Source organism: Epinephelus lanceolatus, chromosome 9, assembly GCF_041903045.1.
Source record: "Epinephelus lanceolatus isolate andai-2023 chromosome 9, ASM4190304v1, whole genome shotgun sequence".
Taxonomy (NCBI): Eukaryota; Metazoa; Chordata; class Actinopteri; order Perciformes; family Serranidae; genus Epinephelus; species Epinephelus lanceolatus.
This window is the reverse complement of record NC_135742.1, coordinates 18072983-18097007: the sequence shown is the minus strand read 5'-3', so window position 1 is coordinate 18097007 and position 24025 is coordinate 18072983. Positions and strand designations below refer to the sequence as shown.

The 24025-nt window shown below is 41.6% G+C and overlaps 1 protein-coding gene across 1 annotated transcript in view; it reads right to left on the bottom strand.

The window, feature by feature from the left end:
* Nucleotides 1-24025, bottom strand: part of fbxl17 (F-box and leucine-rich repeat protein 17) — a 288681-nt gene that overhangs the window by 17793 nt on the left and 246863 nt on the right. The window contains exon 10 of the mRNA XM_033619610.2: nucleotides 5934-6076. Coding sequence (XP_033475501.1) covers nucleotides 5934-6076 — 143 coding nt within the window. The remainder of the gene's footprint in view (nucleotides 1-5933; nucleotides 6077-24025) is intronic.

Below are 24025 nucleotides of genomic sequence, written 5' to 3'. Positions count from 1 at the left end.
GATTTTTTCAAAAGATCTTTTTAGGACTTTTTTGCCTTTAATCAATAGTGCAGTTGTTAGCATGAAGGGGGGAAAGAGTGGGGGGAAGACATGCAGCAAAGGGCTGTAGGTTGGAATCAAACCAGTAGCCGCTGTGGCAAGGACGAGGCCTTTGTACATGGGGCGCCTGCTCTACCAGGGAAGCTAATGAGCGTCCCTGGATTTTTCTTTAGCAGAAATCGGAAAAGTTTGTGTTGTTATTTCTTTCAACAATGGGTTGTGTTGCTAATATGCTAATATGCTAACTGGCTAACTAGCATGTTGAAACCGTTCTGTCGACCTTCCGGTTTCCATTTTTTAATGACAGCTGGCTGCTGGTATGAAGAGTTATTTCCTCTTACGTAGGCACAGAATATACGTGCTTGTTGGCCATTGGTTGTTGTCTTTGTGGTGTGTTCAGGTGCAAAATTTTGGCTGAGATACAGACGACGTGATGTCAGCCTGGTGTATCTAGGCCTTTAAACCAATTAAAATCTATCAGGCTCAATCATAGGAAAATCTTGAGAATGTATTTTAAGGTAAAGTAGTTTTGCCCAGAATCCCCTCCTGTTCTTGTCCCATGTTTTATCGTAGAATGAAACCTTCACTACAATTCTACATAAGAGCACAGAAGAAGTACGCACTTCACTGAAGAAGTACTGCTGACCTTACATGCAGGTCATTCATGCTGTCAAGGCTAAGGAAAGAAAGAGACAAACAGATGCACAGAGAAAGCTCCGCCTTACATCTTCTTTTAAACAATGAAGAATTTAATAAAATGAGGCATGAGGACAAAAAATTCAAATGGATTTGTCAACATAAAGAAGCGACGGCGTGGCTGAAAGAAATCTAAAGTTAAGTAATTTGCACAGGACTTTCATTATGTGGGAACCTTGTGGAATTGAGAGTTATCCCCCAGCTTCTGCGTTTTCCCAGAACTGCATTAAGTGCAGAGATGAGATTAGTTTGCCCCGAGATTGAATTGGACATGCCTGTGGATTTTACTGCTGTGATACACAAATAAAGCATGATGCAACATTGCTAGAGGCTGAAATGTCAAATGCAAACCAGAAATAAAATCACAACCAAATTGAATGCGTTGCCTATAGTAAAAACAATTTTGCAAATTACTTAGAAATATTGATTTGTTTCATTTATGAGACGCAGCATGCAATATAAATTAAACCCACTATGAAACCTTTCAAATTTTTCACCAAGCAGCGGTCAAAGCACTTATAATTGGTGCAAAATTTACTGTGAAGTCATTTTTTTTTTTGGACAAAATGAAGTGTCATTTGATCAGATTTTAGAAGTCACTTGGCTCCCTCAAGCAAAGAGAAGAAGTGAAGCAACAGCGTGGCCGAGGGGCTGAAGCACCAGTTCTATAACAGAAAAGTCACACGTTCAAATTGGACAACAGCCAATAAAGACCCTGTCAAAGTGACCCTGAAAAACATATCGAACAGCCCCCACTGCGAGTTGTTTTGGAGAGGAGTGTCAGTAACAGGGCTCCTACAGCTCAAGGCAAGTTAGATTTAAGACTTTTTTAGACTTTTTCACAAATGCAGCTTGCAATAAAATTTAAGACCAAAAAAGGGGAGGTAGACCAGAACTGGGAAACACCTGCCGTTTATTGGCAATTTTTCTTACCAAATTTGTGTTTCTCACTGTGCTTTGATTTCCATCATGCCGAGTTTGAAAAACTTTCTCTGCATAAATTAAACCAAGCCTCGTATGCTTTGCCTTGTCCTGGTTTCAGCCAAGAAGTGAAATCTGGGTCAAATAGTTCATTTTCATTGAATTTGCACTTCCCCTTGTCGTCTATGATACAGTGACAGCTAGCTAGCTGACAGTGGATCCTCTGCTCTGAGTGGCCCAGCTGGAAACAAAACTGTTGTGTTGTTGGTTGTGCTATCCTGCTGTGGTGACATTAATGTGACAGGCATTTGATATTTTACAATTAAATGTCAGAAAAGAAAGATTCATAATATCCTTTGTCCCATATCTTGGCTTTTTTTAAGTCTTTTGAAAGACATATTTAAGAAAGTTTAGTACCTATTGAGGCCTTACTTGTAGATTAATGAATCCAATGCCTTTAGAGACTTTTTAAGGATCTGCTGGAACCCTGAGTAAAATGGTAAATTTGTAAAAGTTCTGATGAGATGTCAGAGAAAACAAAAGTGTGGATCTTTGGTTGAGACAACTGAAGAATCTCAAGAGGAGAGCAGGAGGGCCAGGAGGTTTGAGGGATGGAGAGCGAAGAGAGTATGAGGTGAGAAGGCAGAGTATGGTCACCGCTGCCCCTGGGCTGACTTGTAGATAACCACATTTCTCTGCCTCTCTCCTTTTTACCTCTTTAATTCACTGTGTAGTTCTCGGTTTCGCCGCAACCTTGGTAATAACAGCCTATTTCTGTTTATTTGTTTCCTTCCGAGCGAACTTCGTATTACCCCCATCCCTCTCACCCTCTCCTCCTGAAACCTGACTTCAACTACTGTAACTCCCTTTCACAGCAAACATAATGAAAAACAACAACAACATCAACAACAACTACAACAGAGAAAGTAGCTGCTGTGGGCTGGTCTATTTCCCACACCGGCCTGACCAATCCTCACCAGTACTCCTGGCTCATTTGAAATGCTAAACACAATCGTAGGACTCAAAACACTGAAAACAGAGAAATGGGTGAAGAGGGCAAGCATGCAGTGAATTAATGCTGTGATTCAGAGCTGGTAACGCACCTGACCTTGGAAACTGTCAAACTCTTCTCTCTGCCCGATTCACACTCCATTACAACTCTAATAGCACCAATTACAGCTTTATTTAGCTCTGTCATCCCCAAATTCCCCCTTCAGAGCAGAGGGAGAATAATTATTTATCTTTCCATCCTCCAGGCTAAATTATGAGTATGAATATCACATCTGAAGAGAGAGATGGAAAGATAAATAAGGGCAGAAGGATGGGTGAATTTGCTCGTTGAGGAGGTCAGGAGCGTGAGAGCATATGGCGGACAGAAAGCAAGAAAAATTGTTATTCCAGTAAAGATGTAGGTCATTCCAGAACAGATTTTTATTAGCATGGCTGTAGATATCGATTGTTGGGTCAGTGAGTCGGCAAGGCAGGAGGGAACTAAATGAAAATGGAATCTAAGTGATCACCTGCTATGTAATGCAGTTACTCTTTATTACTCCTAGATAAATATGATAGATACACATTCATGTCTGCAATAATGTGAATTGAGTACACCGCTTCATCACTGAGACCTTACATATGGGGTCACTGTCAGACCCTCATACGTTTTAATTTCATTACAGCATAAATAGATAAATATGATACACTGATGTTCTTGTCGCACTTAACGATCTGTGGGCAGGCATTTTTATCAGAAAAATCCATAGGGGTCAACCTTGAGGCCACGACACGCAGATATCACTGATTTTATAATGCAGGAATAAAAATGATGAGTTCCCAACCTGGTGAAAGGCCTCCGCTATAAGTCAAAATCCCTCCTCCCTCCTTTTTCTTCCCTGCCAACTTCCACTTGCACTTTTTACTGCACAGCAGGGGCTTTTAAATTTGTTCAGCCCAAAACCCAAATGTAAAATTTAGCCTCAATCTGAAAACGAAAGGCTCATTAAAACATACTGTTACACTCACCATATGCAGGCCCACCAGCACTGGGATTATGGCCTGTGCAGTGTACCAGGCTCCAGTACAAGACACCGTGCTGTACTGAATCAGTACAGGCTAAAGTTTCTGGGTTAAGGCAGCTGTTCACTTTCCCTTCCTTGTCTGCCCTCATCCCACTCATGTCAGACTGAATGATCCCGCACTAAGTGGATGCATCTGTGTGGTAGGGGCTCCACTGAACCAATTGGAGTGGTGGGTGGAGTTGTTACCATGGCACTACCACTAAATGTGCTTCCATCAGGTTAGTGATTGGATGGGTAAGAGGCCAGAGGAGAGTTTAAGGGTGACTTTGGAAAGATCGTCCCTCAGACCCAGAGGCAAGTAGGTCTGAGAGGGGTCATTATGTCACTTTACTTCTGTTATCACCCAACTGGCTGATCACATGGACATACTGAGCACAGGCGGCAGTGGCTTAGCTACTCCACACGCTCTCCTCTGGATACTTTTTATTGGCTGATTGCCCTGGCCTGGGTCTTTTGAGGGTTCGTGTTTGTGTGTGTGTGTGTTTGATTATTTCTCTGTGTTGTGCATTTGCACTAGAGTTGGGCAATAGACAAAAACCATAAGATGACAGAAACGTACCAACTATCAAACATTTTCACATACCAAGGTATCTATCTCCTTAAAGTATCGCGTGTATCAGCAAATATGGGCATCACAGAGCAGGACTGGATTGACATTATTTGTGCATTGGACTGAATTATTACTTTTATATTTTCTATGTTTAATATGTATTATCCATTCATATTCATATTCTGATGACAAAAAGACTGTATTATTGCTCAGTTCTCCTTACAATGCGTGCACATATACACATATAAAGCACATTCAGAGCACAAAAGGGGGGTTGCAACTGTATTAAAGGAGCACTTCACCCCACTGATAACAATGTGTATATCAATTATATTGAATTCATGAAGAAAACTTTGCTTTTCTTGCATGCCTCTGGTAAATAAAGACTCCAAAAAATGAACAAAATACTTGATGAACTGAGATCATAGGGGGCTGTTTTTACAGGAACACTATATTAAAGACTATCACACAACGTAAACAGTATAATCCAAGTCTCATTTATCCAGTCATATGCTCAGTACTTCCCCAACAGACATCCATTTCCGACAGGGAACAGAAGAGCCAGACTCCACTGAAAAAAAAACACAAGTAATTTTACCTCACTGAACACAGGAGCTGCTGGTATACCACTGCATCCATCGCTAGTTTGTATTGTTGAGTGACATTGTCTAATTGGAACTAACCTTTTAAAACACTCAAGTCACACAATAACACAAACTAACTAACTGATTGAAGCAGTGGACCAGCAGTTCGCGTATTCAGCAAGTAAAATTACCGTATTTGTCAATGGAGTCTGGTCTTAAGGAGAGCATGGATAAGATTCACTTTCAGTCCAGTTTCCCTTCAGAGATGGGTGTCTGTTTGGGAAGTATGACTGGATAAATAAGACTTAGATTATACAGCAGGAGTTGTCTAAGAATTTGTAAATTTGGATGTTTATTCCTTTAAAGTAGGGCTGCAGCTAATAATAATTAGCAAACTAAATAAACCCAAATACATCCAGAACTCTGCTGCCTGTCTGCTCACCCATTCCCGCTCCCGCGATCGCACCACCCCTGTCCTTCAGAACCTCCACTGGCTCCCTGTCCCACAATGTATCCAATTGAAAGTCTTTCTCCTCACTCACAAAGCCCTCCATAACCAGGCCCCCTCCTTCCTCACTGACCTGCTCCACTGCCACACTCCTTCCCACAGCCTCCACTCCTCTGATGTCAACCTTCTGACTCCACCACTCAGGACCAAGCGCCGGACCTGACAGGTGACAGAGCCCTCTCCATAGCTGCCCCCTCCCTCTGGAACTCTCTCCCCAAACACATTCAAGACTGCACTGACCTGTCCCAATTTCCATTGTGTGTATTTTATTGTAGTCGTTATGATTGTTAACTAATGTAAAATGTCTCTGAGTAACATGAAAAGTGCTACATAAATAAAATGCATTATTATTATTTTTAACTATTTTTTTTCTTCTTCTGCAAATTCCCTCAAAAAAACTGATTTGCTATGTTTCAAAACATTTCCAGAAGCATCTTTTGATAGCGCGCCACACACACACACACACACACACACACACACACACACACAGAGTACAATATACTTTATCGTACTGACAGGCAACCAGAGAGCAGTAGACATTATGGGCTGAGCCTTGTTACCTTGTCACATCTCATGAGGCCAAGGTAGCGGAGGGACTTGCTGCTCTGAGCGATCTGTGTGGCTCCCTGGTCTGTGATGTCCTTACACCAGCCCGCATCCACAGTCTCTATGGTACTGCTGTACTGGCCTATGGCTATCAGAGCTGTGACCACAGGAGGAAGACAGAGAGGGGGGGGGAACAAGAAAAGGTGTTAGTCTGACAACCTTTCTCATGCAAATATGGCAGCACGGGCCTCCCAAAGAGATGCGCAGAAATTCGAGATAAAACCGGGGCAAGTCATCTGGCCAGCTGTGACACATAATTCCAATGTTTGCACAACACCTTGAAAATGTACACACACGCACAGGGTAACACACTGAGACACACACACATGCATGCACACAAATTTCACACACACCCATGTTTGCTCAGACTGCTGCAGGATTCATCCATTAGAGCTTTGGCATGAGTCACAGCACTGAAAGGCAATGACACTGTGCCAGGGTAAAGTGTGACTCCATGCCAGTGTATGATTTAATTCTGCTTGTGTTTGTGTGTGTGTGTGTGTGTGTGTGTGTGTGTGTGTGTGTGTGTTCGTGTGTGTGTGTGTGTGTGATTATGGGTGTGTTTACTGCTGCCAGGGCAGAAACATAGTGCCAGGGTAAAGAGTATCCACCGAAACAAATATCTGTCAGTGTCTGGGGGCTTTGTTACACCTCGGAGCATGTGTGCATACATACCTTCACACACATGCACACGTGCGCACACACATAATACCTCACATGTGTTGTTCTTTTGATACTTTCTTCATGTATTTTTAAGCAGAGTACAAATTAAAATGTAGAGCTGACAAACAAGATAAGATTAAACCTTCTGTAATCTATCTCAAATAAAGACATTCTCTCTGTTGCATTAGAACACACACACACACACACACACACACACAGGGACACAACAATCTTCCCCATCAATCTTTGACCCGTCAATCGTTGGGCAGATGGAGGAGACCTGTGCTCCACCAGTCGATTGATAGTGCTGCTCAGTGATCGATTGGCAGGGCCTGGGCTTTGTTCTCCCCTCTCTCACAACCATCACTAATGAGAGTGGGAAGGAAGGAGGAGGAGCGAGGGATGAGAGAAAGATGAAAGGAGGAGAGTAAAGACAGAGAAAGCCTTTGACAGCACCTTCAAATAGTTACTTAGCCCTGATGTTGTTTTTTCATTTGCAGAAATCCATTTCACTTCAAACTTTTTCGCAAACAAGCTTGAGACTCAATCGTCTCCACTTTAACAAGGAGGGAAAAATTTGTCTTTACAAACTTGTTTTCATGTAAAAAAATCACCTCTCCCACTCCACCCTTTCTCGCTTTTATTACCAGCACTTTTCAAAGCACCTCCTCATATTACAGTATTAAATAACGTGCAATCAGCAGATTGTTGATGTCACTGCACACTGGGCAAACTGTGTGAGCATTTGTGTGTGTCTGTGTTAATGGGGTAACCATAGAGAATACTTTGGACCAGTCATACATGTTGGTCTACACGTTAATTTCGATACTCTTCAGTCTACTGCACTGTGCACCAGCTGGGTCTGGTGGAAGCTAATTAGCTAGCAACGCCGCTTATTCAGCAATTATCACTAGTAACCCCTACCCGACCTGACAGCGTTGCTCCGGAAACATCGCACCCACCTTCTGGTCTCGTCCCAGGTTGCCCTGGTGAGTAAGCAGCATCATTTTGAGCTGCAAATCCCTGTTAGCATTATTCACTATGTTAGCACCAGTAGCTGTGCTGATCATGCAAACAGTGCTAACAGAGCTGGTTCACAATGCTAAGGGGAGATTGTGGCCCAAAATGAAGCCACTTACTTGCTAAGGCTACATGTGGGGAGACTGGAGGGTGGCTGCCATGTTTTCACAGCAACTGTGATGCCAACGGGATGGTGTAACCAGCAGTAATCTACGAATGAGCGGCACTGCTAGCTGGTACACAGTGCAGAAAGGCCTAACCAGTGGAGTTGGGCAGTGGGCAAAAAGCAAGACATTCGCAACACAAAACATTAAAATTTCACTACCTCTAAATGGATATGATTTGAAATGTGGTGCTAAAGCTCATTGAGTCAATGAAGTGCCGAACTCAAAGTAAAAGGCCTCTTGTGTTTCACATCATTATGTGCTTTTTTCTTTAAAAAATTAATCGGTTTGTTACTTATTAATGGGTGTTGGGCTCATGAAGGCAAAATGAACCAAAACTGACATCTCCAGTGTGTGTGTACATGTATACAAGCGTGCGCTTACACTGTGGAGTGGGAGCTTGTTCCCACAGGAGAGGGGAAATGAATAATCTTATGCTTTTTATATCAACTGCATGTATTTAACCTTCTTTCCTCCTGTTCAGCTGGAGCTATGTAATGTAGTCTCCTCTACACACACACACACACACACACACACACACACACTGCAAACCATCTTGTGTACAGTATGTAACATATGTAATATATAGCTTTGGGCTCCTGGAGTGCTCCACATGTGGTTCCCTTTGTGCTCCAGCCTGCTCTTGGATGCCATGCATAATGGCACATTATGACTGAACAGGCAGTAACATGGCTTTGAAGCTACAGAACGTTTCATGTAAAACAGCACCATGGGGAAGAGGCTCCATCAGGCCAGATGGGTGAACAGCACACGGAGTAGCCATGCTGTTTTTTGACTAGTGGTGACCTCGTGAAGCAGTCTAAAAATGGAGAAACTTGTGTTTTTATATGTGTGCTTGAGTGTGTGAGAGGCTGGAAAGACGTCAGGTGATTGACTCCCCATCCTGTTCCCCTTGTCATGTCCAATCACATGATCCCAAACTAGATTGCCTGGGCTCAGACCTCTCGTCGGTTAAAACACACACATTGCTACGGTTAAAACCCCCTTTCAGAGCGATTGGGAGTTTTCAGAGGAACACGGAGGTCAAATAAAAAGAGGAGAGCTTCACAGTTAACCGAACCAAACAACAGAACTCCCTCTACTTCCCCTTGAGCAACTCCCAAGTCCCTGTTTCTTCCACTTCAACGTTAGTTCTTTCAACCTGACAGAGTGAGGGGATTGAAGCAGACAGGTGCCTACCACGGTGAATGTTTAAGAAGTGCGAGTGAATACATTGTCCATGCATTTCCTGATTACTGTGCAGCACTCACCTAAGCACACAACCTTCCTAGTCTAAATTACTGAATTACAGGCTCCAGACTTTATAAAGAAAACATGTGGCAGTTTGAGATAGCTGCAGGGGGAATGAGACGAGCAAATAACACTAAACATCATTTTGTTATGCTCTCAAGTTGGTCAACTGGAGAGTCAGATAATGCCTTTGTCAGAACGAGCTAAGTGTTAGGCTATTTGGACTTGTTTAGTACTCTATCAAGGAGTTCATCTGGTCGCCATTACAGTCTAATATCCCCATGTGTTCGGCTCCTCTCCCTCTTCCTTTGATCTTCTATCAGGAGTCTGTAAACTCCAGCTACTCCGGGTGGCAAATGGAAATCGTTGGCTACTTTTGCAAAGCAGGAGAGCTTTCAGTAAAACCTTTTAACTACAGTTGTGTTCACCTTGTCAGAGATAAGGAGTGCAGTTGAAGCTCAGTCCATTTGTTTTGGAAGACAGTGTATATATATGTACATAGAAAAATGTGTAAAGAGGTGTTTTATTTATGATGAAAACACTATAATCATTAGTATAGTTTTGTTTGTGTGAAAACACAATGGTACTGCTTTTCTCATTATGAAACTGTGAAAGTGTAAATGGAAAAAAAAAGACTAGTATATCTTTGCATAGTTAGGCCTACATATAATTACTTAACATACAAGTGTGCACAATACCACTTACATATACTGCCAGTCAAATGGATTTTCACGCTTTAGTTGAATCTAATGTAATGTAAATTCATCCAAACTAAAACAAATAAATTAGTGAACATAAGCAGAGCTACATATCACAGAAGTGGCTTTTATTACATTGGAAACCAGGTTTCTTGATCCCTTCTGACAGTACAATACACACTGCTAATGATATTTCAGCATTCATACATATTGTGTAAATCTGTGAGACAGCCTTTCATTTGATATAGTAATGTAAGCTTGCCTTTTGTCCTTTGTGAGGTCATGTTTAACTGTTGAGTGTGTGTGAGAAGTTTTCCAAAACCTATGTCTTTGTATAGTAATGGGACTCTTAAGCCCAGTTCAGATCAATGATTCGTGACGAGACAAAACCGTTTTAGAAAGTTGCAGAGAAAAGTTGCAGCAGCGTGAACTGGCCATCTGAGCTTGACTCAAGCCGGATGATGGTGTCACCTGCAACTCTGCTGGTCAAATAGCCAGTGGCTAGTTTTGGAAGGTAAGGCTGGTCACTTGTTTCTACATCCAGTTGGCGTGTAGTGAAGTCTGCTGTTCGCTTGCTTGCTGCGGCAGGTGCTCTGTCCCTGCTGAGCCCTCTGTTTCTGTCCTCATGTGTGCCGGTGTCGGACGGTGGGTCACTGCCTCACACACACACACACACTCTCACTGACTGATTAATTGCCATTGCTTACTTATATTATTATAGCATATTTATTATGAATACACACCATCTGATGCTCGTTTTGTTTGTTTTTTGCCGTTTCATCACCACTACAAAGGCAATCATGGCCAGTATCCCACTATCACTATCCTCATTCATATTTCAAGAAGGTACAAAATATACTCAGCCACAAAATAAGCCTGAAAAGCTGGACATCAGAACCGTCTCATCTAGTTGCACTGGTGTGAACCTGCAGGTTTTTAGAATGTTGCAGAACGGTGCATTGCAAGTAGTTGCCTGTTTCAACTTGTCTAATCGCGAATCCTTGGTCTGAACTGGGCTTTACAGTAAATAGCACTTTGTTGAAGCCATGTCCATCGGGAAGGTCAGCCAATTAAAGTAATACTTTGTCCGCAAGATGACCATTTCCATAACAATTCAAGGTTTTCCCTTGTTGCCTTGAATTTGTAAAGAACAATTAGTTTTTCTTGCATGCCTCCATAATGAACAGAGAATTCAAAATAGGCAAGCATTCTTCATGACTTGAAGTAAACATGACTTAAAGTAATACGTTCAACAGCAAAAACATCTGTTTACAAACTCTCACACAACTCATGCAGTATAATCCAAGTCTCATTTATCCATGTGTGTGCTCACAAACAAACATCCATTTCATCCTAAAACATTACAACGTAAACCATGTCAGTACAAACTGTCTCATTCCCAGCCGAGTAGTGTCCCTAGGCTTGCATGTGTCTGAACTCTGCACAAGCGAAGCTCATGGGCACACACAAGCCCAGGCACACTCGGGCGCGCAGATGGTAGGCAGGAGTGTTTTACATTGTAAAGTTTTAGCGAAAATGTATGTGTTTGGGAAGTCCTGAGCATATGACTGGATAAATGGCACTTGAATTGTACTGCACGAGTTGTGTGACAGTTGTTTGTTATAGATGCTTTAATATAGTTTTGCTGTTGTTATATGAGGACCCTGTTAACTTCGATTCATGATGAATGTTCACCTTTTTTTGGATTCTCCGTTGACTGTGGACGCATGCGAGAAAAACTGTCTTCTTTATGAATTCAAGGTAACACATATTAAGTAATTTACCATACAAATTGTCATTTTGCGGGGGAAGTATTTTTTTAGTCAACATATGTTAAATTAACTACACACTGACTGATAACCTCAGCTGTAAGTCAGATATTACAGCACGCTGATGGCTATAGGTGCTGACTTTAACTGATTAACACTTAGGCCATATTTCATCATATCTACATAATTTCAAATAAAACAAACCATGCAAAATTTCTCAATTTGCTTTTTAGGACAGCTGCAATTAAGTGCCAATTACATGGCTTGACATTTAACCAAAAACTGTTAAAATATAGGGTTTTCAAAACTTTTGACTGGCAGTGTATAAGGGACCATAGGAGCAGGAAATTGTCTTTCCTGACTGATAATGATTTTCTGTCTAAGAAATAGATGAAGCGATATGCAAGAGAAGTTAAGGTGAAAAAGAGGTGGAAGAGTCAGAGGAGAAGAGAGGGGAAAATCCCATTCTGGCAGCAGGAGCTGTGACTGAGTGGTGACTACACACTCACAGACGGTAATGAGGACACACTCTGCTGCCCTGCCTGAAAATGGCTTTAGGATCTGGCTCTGTGTGTGTGTGCGTGTGTGTGTATACACTCCCTCTTTAGTGTGAAAAGAAGCAGAGAGAGACAGAGATTGACCTTAAATCCCGGATATCATTCATTCTGAACATGGCACATTTCACCTGCCTTTTACCAAATCGGTCATTTGGGGATAAAAACGACGTCATCATACCAGAAACAGGTGGGGATCACATTTATAACCAACTGCTTCAGTTTATTCAAGCATCTCCTGGGATTTGGGCCAACATATCTCCGTGTCAATCAGTCACCAAACAATAAATCAATCACCAGATCAATATGAAGAGGGTCATGGAACATTTAGTGCCTTTAGGAATGGTATCCCTGTGTCGAAATCAGAGCCTGCAACTGCTCGTGGAGGAACGCCTTGCAATTCTTTTATTACAGCTTTCCCAAATTTAAGTGTAAGGCACCACTCATAGCTTTCAGTTAGGAATCAAACTGACAAATGTCAAGCAAAGGTGAATAACCGAGTTAAAGCCTATATCTTTGGTGTTCCATTAACTTCTACATTATCTCCAGACAGAGATTTATAACCTATTACTTCCCCATATCAGGCACAAGCTGTTATCAAATGCCATAAATAGCAGATTTATCCAAACATAGGAGAGGCTCTAGGCAAAGGTAACCGCACTCTAACAGCGGGGTCAGGAGTTGGTCAATCCTGTGATGACCGCAACGTGAGAAGAAACCTTCCTTAATCAGCTTATTCTCCTATCTCTGTACCTGACCTCAGAGCTTCAGGGGTTAAGCATCTTTTACAGGCTTATTAGATATTCACTTATTACATTCTCCTAAATGATGGTGTGCCATTACTGCTATCTTATTGCTCCGAAGCCATCCCCATGCCTGTCTGCTGTAACCCTATACACCATATTTTAGCCACTGATGAAGACAGAATGCTCACGAAAGAAGTGATGGTATATGCTTAAGATTTAGTGTGGTGCAGTGTGTGCAGAGTGTGTGTTTGTGTGTGTGTGTGCATGAATATGGCAGCAGGGACAACACAAAAAAAGCCTTATTATGGCTGATGTATTCCAGAGAGCAAAACTGTCATGTCTAATGTGAAAGACATTCACTTGGTTCTTTGTGTTGCGTTTAAAAACTTGGCCCCAGCTCTGCCCTCTCCACTGTGCTGCTGTTTGCCCAAAACCAAAAGAAACCCCCTTTTCACTTCTCATCCTTTTAAATTGTGGAAGTCACAAGGGATGCAAAAGCTATTTTCTCAGCGGATATTACAATCTGTATTTTTTTCCTCCCACTTTAGCCAAAACTCTTACCGACATGCATTTCTGCAACAAAGAGGTCAAGGTAGTTTCAATTCGGCTGTATTTTGTAAGATTCTTGGAAAGAAAAGCTACACAAAAGCCGACAGGGTGGCATGACTGTAAGGTACATCTTTCATAACTTGGGTTTGGCAATAGGAAAATAAAGAGAGGTGAAGTCCCTGACCTTCTGCTGTCCCCTATGGGACCTTATTTTAGAAAAAATATAAAAGGTAGTCAACAGTGAAAGAAGAAAGTCACAGTTTACCTAAGTTTGTCATAGTACCATTTAGTTTTGTGGGAAACTGATCACTGGACGTCATTTCTTGTCTCGCACAACACACATCACCAACACCAGCTACTAGCTAGCTAGATAACTTAGCTATTTTCCACACACAAATGCAGCATTATCTTACCTAATGCAAGACCCGTTGCTTGTGTACGTATATCCAAGTATGAAACACACAGACATCGCTTTCTAATTACGTCTTTTCAGTCTTAAACTGCAACTTACTTGCAAAATTATCTTTTAAATTGCCAAACATAATATGTGTAATTCATGCACAATTCAAATGGAATCAAAAAATGATGTCTCTTGCTTACTGTACGTATTTTTTTCTAAAATAAGGTTCTATAGTGGTCCAATAGAAGGGGAGAGACTGCGCTTTTCTACATACTGGTGAGAGGATATAAAAATGTATGCATTGGGATTTTACCATACCATTTATAGAATATTATTACTATCCCTTTGATATTTCTTGATGTATTAGGGCAGTGGTTCCCAACTGGTGGGTTGCAGGTCCATTCTGAATGGACCAAAAGTGACTTGCTAACATATGAACTTTGCAAAAAACACACTACATCTTTCAGTCGAGTGAATTTCCACCACAGAGCTTTTATTTTGAAGTGCCATTTCCTGCTGTTAAGTGAGTAAATAATGAACAGCTACTTAACAGAGGTGGCAAACGAGCTTGAGACATGCCCAAACGCAAGTATGATGCTGAATGTATTGAACTGTGTGGACCTTAAGCTAATAACTAAGGAGAAATCTGGACCCCAGGGCTGGTCTGGTTGGGAACCACTGTATTAGGGCATGGTGTTCAATGTCTTAATTAATTAGCAGGACTGCTTTGTGGCACTGTTAGTTGATTCGCCAAAAAGAGACATTCTTGTCTGTTTACTTTATACAGAAAATGTTTCTTCAGTAAATACAGAAGTAGAGGATTATTTCCATATCACCCACCCCTAACCATAACTGTATCAAAGTTTATCCTGCATGAAGGAAAACTAAAATTCTGACAGCTGTGTGGTGTTCTGGACTCTGTTCTCTGTACATGCACGCTTCCTTGTGTGTTGGTAACATGATAATCATTTGTATACCGGTTGTCAACATGTACAGAAATGGGAAAACGCTCTCACAGCAGTGTGTTTACATGCGTGTAAATACACAAGCATGAGCACACATCCATCATCCAAGAGTGTAAAACCTGTGTCAGGAGACCTCAATGAGCACCATGTGGATGTCACTTAACTCCTTTGATGCCTGTCTGACCTGGCCAAGCATCGGTCTCACAGTCTGATTGATTAACACACTACACTCATCTTCAAAGCACTCAACCGAGCCCACTGAGGTCACACAGAGTGCTAAAACTAATGCGGTAAACAACATGCCAAATAAAAGCACTCGAAACACACGCAAAGAGAAAAAGAGGGACTGTTGCCTTGGCCTGTGGTGAACTGAGAATTAACAAATTAAAAGCTGTGAGAACCAGAGGGAACTGGAGACGGCACGCATAGACAATCCCTCGATTTAGAGGAGAAACAGCCCTGCTGGGCCGTGGACACGAACACGAACTCGATATGACAAAAACTGAGCAGCATCTTCCAAGCCAGATAAAAATATTCAGATACAAAGAGGGAGAAACAGAAAATGGGAACAGGAAAGAGGAGAAAGGGAAAATGAGAGAGGCAGAGGTTCTGCGAGGTGACGTTCTTTGCCCTGACATTTTGGGCAAACGCAATCAAAGGCCAGGGGAACTGAAATGAGCCAGGCTCCGCAGAGAGACACAGGAGAGAGGAGGAACAGATTGAGTGCGACACAAGAAGGAGGGAGAGCACTTTATGGTGGGACATGCTCGATCTGGGAAATTAATTAGCCAGAGGGCAGGGAAAAGGCAGTGTGCCTTCTTGTGTGTGTGTGTGTGTGTGTGTGTGTGTGTGAGCACTGAGGGCATTTTCCCAATCAGCCTCTGATCTGATGTAAACCAGCTGACACATACCATTTTGTGGCAGTGTGTGCTTGTATGGTTTTATGTGATTTTTGGTTATGTGTGTGTGCGAGAGCGAGGCAGAGAGAGAGAAACAGAGGCAATCAGTAGACCCTGAAATGTTTAAGTGGTGAGGTAGAGACAGTGCAACAAAAAAAGTGACTTTGATGTTTTATGGTGGTCTAGCATCTGAAAATAATACAATCGCACACACACGCGCGCACACACAGACTGTTTTAGTGGTTGATGTGCGATAACCTTGTGGAGGGGATGTGAAGTTTGGAGAGGAAGATTGGAAAGGTGAGTGAGTGGCAGAGAGAGGGGGAGATAGAGAGGAAGAGTGATGGGCAAGGACAGATAGACAGAGTGAAGGGGTGATAAGGAGAGATGGAGCTATCACAGAGGTGACCTACAACAGGCTTTCCTTCACCGCTGAGAGCAGGCACTCGTCACCCATTCAAACACACATGCACGGGTCAACGGGGCACTTAGCAGGTCGGCATTATTCATCAGGACTCAATTAGGGTGAACAGCACCATGGTCTGAGATAGGAGCAGTCGATTTTGTTCATTTAAAAGAGAATTCAATGAGTAAGAATGAGTTCCAACAACATGCACTCACAATTCAAGTGTTCTCAGGAACTTTAAATACTCTGATCATTTATTATCATGTGTCTATCAGGGCTGCACAGCTCTGGAACAAGGTTTGTCCATATTGGATGATTCTGCATGTCATGATTTGCGTCCAACACCATGTGACGACCCCTCTTGTGTCTCTGCTCTGCCTGGCCTGCTTTGTGTTTTCTCCTGCTCTTGCAGGAAGTGGGCTGGCAGAGCGCAGGTTGTTAGTGAGCCTGCTCACCTGGGCGGACGCGCTGGCAAGCCTGAAGCTGGCCAGTTCAGTCAGCATTGCTCTCTCTGTCTCAGCTCCCGTACGATCTCCTGGTTTTGTCTTTTCTTTTAGCACGCAACATCAAAACACTCACGTACATCACTGATGTCACCGCTTGTTCACATCTCATTGATTTAATTTAATAAACTGTTTCTTTTATTGACCTCCAGTTCTTTGTGTGCTCTCCTTCCTTTGTTGCCTGGCCCGCGAGCCAGTGCATGACAGCCAACCGTCAGTGCCAGCACAGGAAGTATCATGCTCCATGTGTACTGACAAAGGAAGAAAGGATGTGGAGGTCTGTGGTTGTGCAGTGTACAGGCGTGTAGCACATCCGATTTCAATGCAGGAGACCAATATCCTTGCTTCCATTACAGCAATAATTAAAATTTGCACTCTTATCCTTTTCTAACCTTAATCGAGCATTTCAGTTACTAAACTTAACCATATTTAGTTCTCCATGACCACAATCTGTCCTTAACGTCATACCGTTGTGTCATGTAGTTGTCTGAAGTGAGAAATTTAAAAATGTTGGCACTGGATGTAAATAAAAATAATTGATTATAATCCAAGGTTTTGCAGAATACTCCAGTAACAATGTTGATGTTGGATAAGAGTTTGGGGCAGTTGTGTATTCAAGGTTACAGAAGCTGGCTTGTTGCTGCTGGTTTTAACCAGATCTGCTGAATAAATCCAGTCCAGGGGGAGACAGTGAATGAGCAGTACTTAAACAGATGGACAGACTTCGGACACTTGTATAATGCCTTTCTAGTCTTCCAACCACTCAAAGCGCTTTTACACAATTTATCACATTCACCCTTTCATGTGGCCAAGGCTACCTGCTACTCAGTTAACCATTCATACGCACTCACACCAATTTGGAGTTCAGTATCTTGCGCTTACTTCATCAGGCAGACTTAAGGAGCCAGCAACTGAATCACCGATCGTCTGATTAATGGACAAACACCTCTTACCTCTCCCTCAGTGCCACAGCTGACATACTTGAGCACGGCCCTTAACCTCCAGCTGTTGCAGTAAAGCAGGTTAGTAAACTTGTGTGTAAACTGGTCCTTCCTGAAAAAAAAGAGAGCACTGCTCTCAATGAAACTTTTGTGGATAAGTAAAGTTAAATAAGGTTTTAAAAAAGTAATCTCTGAGCTTGTCATGAGCTGTGATGAAATGCAGATGGCTACAGTTTTGTGTGGTCCTGATAGTTTCACAAGATTGTATTTTATGGTGACTTCTCAGGTAGCTGTATAAATGTGTGCTATTATACCTCCCTACTGTCATTACTGTCTTTGAATCCGAAAATGTTCCACACAACAAAGAGGGACACTTTTTTTCCTCTCTTTTTTTTTGAGTACAGACGCAACGTTTTTGTCACAACTAAGTTGGGATAATTCTGTTTCTTCCTCACTCTCATTTGCAGGGTTGTTGAGATTCTGACTCATTTTGTTTGTGAAAGTTTTTCTCCCACTGTTCCATCACTCCATCACATTAGAAGTATTTTTGTGCATAGTTCAGTTTGTGATGTGGATTAATGCTGTCTTGTCACCCAGTGATACAGTTTTGGGAAAAATTGGGTGTGACTTTGATTGATCGAGACTGTCTCCTTGCTAATGAAAATGCAGCAAAGCTGTGGTCATGTCAGGATGTGACTGCAAAGAGGTAAGAATCAAAATCTTTTTAATTTTTTTTTATATAATTCAAGTTGTTATTGGTTTGAGAGGCTCGGTACGTGGCATACATAAATTATTTTCTGGGCATACAAGAATACAAGGCCCATAATTTTTATAAAATGGAGGTGGACTCAGGCACATAAAGAAAAATTAACACGTATGTCTGTCAGGAAAGAGAAAGAAATGACACATGTCCTCATACATCACTCTACAGGGTCACATAGTCACAGAGCCAGTTCCTGATTATGTAGGCTTATATTCCGTTTTGATATTAGTCCATAACCGTGCCCAAGGAGATACTCCTTTCTCCTGATCGCCATTTATTCTACTGAGCATACCTTCACAAGATGCTATTTCCACCATTGCATTAATCCATTCTTTCAATCTGGGGCCTTTGCTGTCTTCCAGTGTCTTAGGATAACTCGACAGACAGTTATTAGACCCACAATAATAACAGACAATGGACACTTGGATACATTTGGTATTTGCGACCGATCTTAAAGGGATTTCTGAACCAAACCAACAACTTAAAATTTCCAATACTCCAATCCAGAGTGGTCTGACCAAACTACATTCCCATATACAGCACAGGAAAGTTCCTTTATCTATTTTCTTTTCAGACAGCTATCGTTATTTAACAACTTCATTCTGTAGAGTCGTAACAGTGTACAACAATATCTATGCAAAATCTTGATTTTAATATAATTAACCATGCAGCCCGGATGTATAGGAATATAAATACGGAGAAATTTCCTATAAAAGGGCCCATTAAATGTTAATAATAACATACTCACAGGCAGATGGTATTTTCTCTGTGTGTATTGTTATGTGTATAATCTATGTGGAAATAGTGTTTTTTATGTCTTCATCCTTCTTCTTCAAAGACAACATCAACAAGGAGAAAATAGAAACATGCACACACACACATACACACACATACAAACTGAGGTTCCCATTGCCATCAGCAGTAAAAGTAGGATATTAAGCTCTATTTCAAACCAACAGCACCTCTGCTCCTATGCACCTCTCCTTTGAGGATATTAATCCTCCCCACCTTTTCTCTTTCTCTCTCCCTCTCTCACTGTCTGTCTCTCTTTCCGTCACTCTCGCTCTCTCCCTTGCTCTATTTTGGATTGTGTACAACAGGAAAGCTGCTCTCCAATTCTGACATCACAGATGGAGGGGCATAAAGCTTAACAACTTCAATTTGAAATGAGAAGGTGAGAGAGGAGTGGAGAGAGGAACTGAAGAGGAGGAAAGACGACGTAAATGAACACAGACGGCATCGCAGTCACTGAACTGTGTGTTGCATGCGTCTGACTGGAATTAACGTAGCGTAGCAATAGTTATGGCTTTGGTTATGGATTACGGCTAATCCTTTAGCATAGGGAGCAGGTTTTAAAGGTAATTACACGCTACTATTGGATCCAGAGCCCAGAAATGGGCCTCTCTTACATCACGCTTATTAAGATCCAGAAGAAAACTGGCTGCTCTTACATACTGCTTAGACAGAGTACAGGTTAACGCACCATGGCATTCTCTGCCAATCTTAATACTACTTAAACCCGTCTGGAAGGTAAAAGAGCATTGTTGCTGAGCTCAGCTGTTCTCTTGGTTCTGTGATGGAAAGAGGGAAAGCATGGCTTAAGGATACAAAAATCTCTTTTGTTTGTATGTGTAATCATTTGAGGGGGAATTAATTTAGGCGTCATCAAAAACGAAATGGTTAAGTGTTCAGCCACACAGGGTAATTAGCTAATTAGCAGCTCAGTTCTCTGTGAATATTCTGACAGACAGGAAGATGAACACACTGGGCAGCTTTTTCCCTTTCTTAATTTAGTCATTTGCCCTGCCCACACTTCTTTTTCTTTTTTTTACCCATTCCTCCTCAAAATCCCCCCCTGACTGTCTAATGGACACAGTCAGCCCTCCAAGTGCAGCTAAATCTGTTTCTATGCCTTATCTCGAGCCTTTAAAAGTCCACTCTGTCCGCTTTAACCCAGTGGGAATCATTAACGCACACTTTCTCTTCCCCTACCACAATGACAAAACCCTCCACAGGACAGTGTGTGTGTGTGTGTGTGTGTGTGTTTTAGTCTGTGTATGAATTAGGGGTCTACTCAGCCCCTGAAACAACCTTAAAACAAATGACCCATTACCAATTAGTAGCACAACAATTAGGTTAGTAGACCGTTAATAGCAGGCAGACCCACCCAGGGAAAGGCTTGAGTTATGCCCATTCCCGTCTTCACTCTCAGCTAACGAAATCTCAACCTTAACTTCTATTTGACCACCCAAAGCCAAATTTAACCCTCAAGCAAAGCTCTTAAAAAGTCAAGCACAAAATTTCTTCCTCTCCCTCATCTTTCAATTCTCTTTGGAATAATAAGACTGAAACAAAGAAGTTCATCATTAATAGACGCTAGCATTGATTATGGCTGCAGGGGTGTTGCTCCTACGCCCCCGGTTTGACATAATTTGTCGGAAAGTCAACGTTGGGAAAAGAAAGGAAGAGGTGGAAGAAATAAAAAGCCATTTCTGACTGATTTCTAAGTGGGCAAGGTGAAATGAGATCAGTGAGAAAATCTTGACTACACTGGAACTGCAGCGATTAAGTGATTCATTGAGTAGTTGTCAGCTATTAAATTAATCGCCAATTCATTTGATAATCAACTGATCAGTTTGAGGAGTTTTCAAGTAAAAAAATCTCAATTCCAGCTCCTTAAATGTGAATATTTTATTATTTTTTTGTTTTTTTGTACATCAGTAAACTCAATATCTTTGGGTTGTGGCTAAAACAAGACACTTTAGAACATCATCTTGGACTCTGGGAAACACTGATTGACTGATTTTTACCATTTTCTGACATTTTATAGACCAATAAAAATAATCGTTAGTTGCAGTCCTGAGCTGCATAAAGGTAAAAATAGACAATCTGCATTACAAAATGGTCCAATTATGTTGATATATGACCAGGATTACTACATAAAAAGAGCAGTCAAAGGTCTCAACATGGAAAAGTTAAAGATCTTAAAACAATAGTGTATGAGAGAAGGAAAATAAAAAGAGTTGGATATGTATTGTTAAAAAAAAAAAAAAAGATTTAAAAAGGCAGAAAATAGAATTGTCTCCATTTAAGAGTGGCATGTGTGTCTGAAAAGAAAACTGACCTTCAAAAGGCTCTTTCCCTTTCTTACTGTTCTCCATTTGTCCCACTTTGGTCTCTTTCATGCAAACTCCTAATGGCTCATGAGTCTGTAACAGCACTTCGTCAGGTCTCACCAAAAGCTCTTTAGCAAAGTTTAAAGCTCCCGTGATGTTTTCTGATCGATACCTGGCCATAACTCAAATCACACGTCAAGTGCCATTACTGTATGCACTGCACACTCTCAACCAAAGTGCACCTACGCACACAAACATACAAGCATGTACATTTTCATGAGCTTAGACAGTGTTTTTGATCAATACCTGGCTATAGATCAAACACCTTTTTCAGTTTATGGCTAACCTTTCCCAAGGCTCATTTCAGACCCACACAGAGTAACTCATGTCTTACTTCAGACTGCTGCTTTGACTGCGTCTATGAAATTGATAAGTGCTCTTAAATGCAAAATGACAGTTTAAGAACCTTGTTTTTGTGCCACGGCATAGTCAGAGTGTCTCATAAAAACACAAAGCACTTTTCTCCAGGAGGTAACTTCATAGTCGCTGCCAGAGAGAAATACACAACAGACCAAATGTGCAGCTAAAGAGTAGAAACTGCATAAGAGTTATTCTTTAAAGGATCATTTGTCCAAATGTAACAAGGGGGAACGGTATGCTGGGAAACTGATTTGAGAGTTAAACATCATATTTTTCATTTTATGTAGAATTCAAGAAATAGATGAGTTTGTTTCACCACAAAAATGTAATATTCCTGCGTATTTATTACTAACTTTAATTTTTTTTCTGAAGGTTTTAGGGGCCCTGCTGACAACTGCAACAAGGGTGCTTTCATTTAGCTTAAATACAATCAGCCAAGTATTTTATTGAGGAAAACTTAAAAATGAAATCACCATGCAGCAAGAAATAACTTTTAGTTCTTCATATCTGGAAGTCGAGCTCAGCAAACAGACAGGGGGCTACATTTCTGACTATGTGCCTTTCACTGATTTCTCAAACAGCATGTGGGCTATTGTATTGTGTGCCCAAAAATCACAGCGACTCAATCCCTCAAAAACTGCTTCACTATCAAGCCTCTCATCTACACTGTACCGTCAACCTGAATAAAGCAAATGCATAAACCAGTGGTTTGCATTTCTTTTCTCATAAACTATTTTGTTCCCCTTTCTCTTGCTTTGCCCATCATCTCATCTCCTCTCTCTCATCATGTCACTACTCCATCCTCTCTTGGGCCACATCCACACCAATATGTTTTCTCTTTAAACCGCCATTTTATAATGAAACACATGAGCGTTTTAGCACTGTTTCAAAATAATCTCTCTCCATACTAACATGCATAAAATCCATATCAAATGACCCTTCATGTACACTTGTCATGCGAATGCCAGTGTAAACAGGAAGCAGATTTTCTCTCTGGTTCGTTGCTTAGTTACTGAAAATACTACGAAGATGGTGAAAAAGTAGGCCAGAAATTTCTTAGCTTAGACCAATGATGAGGTGGAACTGTTACTGAATGAGTATAATGCAGTTAAGGTGGCACAAAAGGGACCGAAAGTCATTGCAAAGCCAATACAGTGACATATCAGAGTGGAACTCTGAGCATTAGGCCCTGATCACATAAAAAGCATTTTGCAGGTTGCAAAACGCGAGAAGAAATAAAAACACTTGCTGTGCCTTTTCATTGTTTCCAGGCAACCACGGACTCAACTCCTCATTCTAACCTTCCCGTGTAATCAAGCTGCTTTTATTTTTGTTTTTTGACAGCAGTATCTAGTTCCTAAAACGTTGAGGCAGATGGTACTTGCTGTAGCTCTGGTTGAGGGTGAGAGGCTGTCAACAAATAGTCTGTTGGTCACAGGGAAACAGAGATCTATGTGGGTACATGAGACTCTAAAAAAGACGGTGGATCACATGAAGTACCACCAGTTGGTCCAGGAGCTTTGCCTCGATGATGGCTGTTTCCAGGCTTATTTTAGGATGACTCTGGGGCAGTTTGACAACCTGCTCTCTATCGTCAGGCCGTATAACTCTGGGTATCTAGCAAACGCTACCACCCATTTCTCCTCCATTGTTTACCAGCTGTAAACTTGTTGTTGTGACCAACACAGAAGGCCCGCCTCTCAAATCATCCGACTGGACGATGGGGAAAAAAGATGCCAAAAAAGAGACGACTTGGGGCGAGGAGTTCAGAGTGCTCCTGCAAAAACGCAAGGCGCCTAGAGAGCAGAAACATGAGGCGCATCGCAACGCAAAAAACCCAAGGAAAAAGCTTAATTTTCATTAAAATCAATTACAAAAGAAGCCTCCAGCTGCTAAAACACTTTCTGTGTGATCAGGGCCTTATCAATCACTGGAGTTAGCCATGGCAATGGGAAAAAAGTACCCACACAGAAGGATAAAATCGCAAAAGGTTTGTAGGCCAAGCTGTAATGTTTTAGCTTGACATGTCATGACTGATAAAACCCAACAGATAAAGTGAACAGGGGTGTCTGTGTTGTTGTTTTTAAAAGTCTCAGTTTCCGCCCATCTAGACTAACATGCAACCCGGGAGTGTTCAAGCTAAAACTAGGTCAGCAGCGTTCATCAAAAGTCTCTTTTTAGGGGCTCCAAAAGTGTTGACGCTGGGTATAAACATTAGC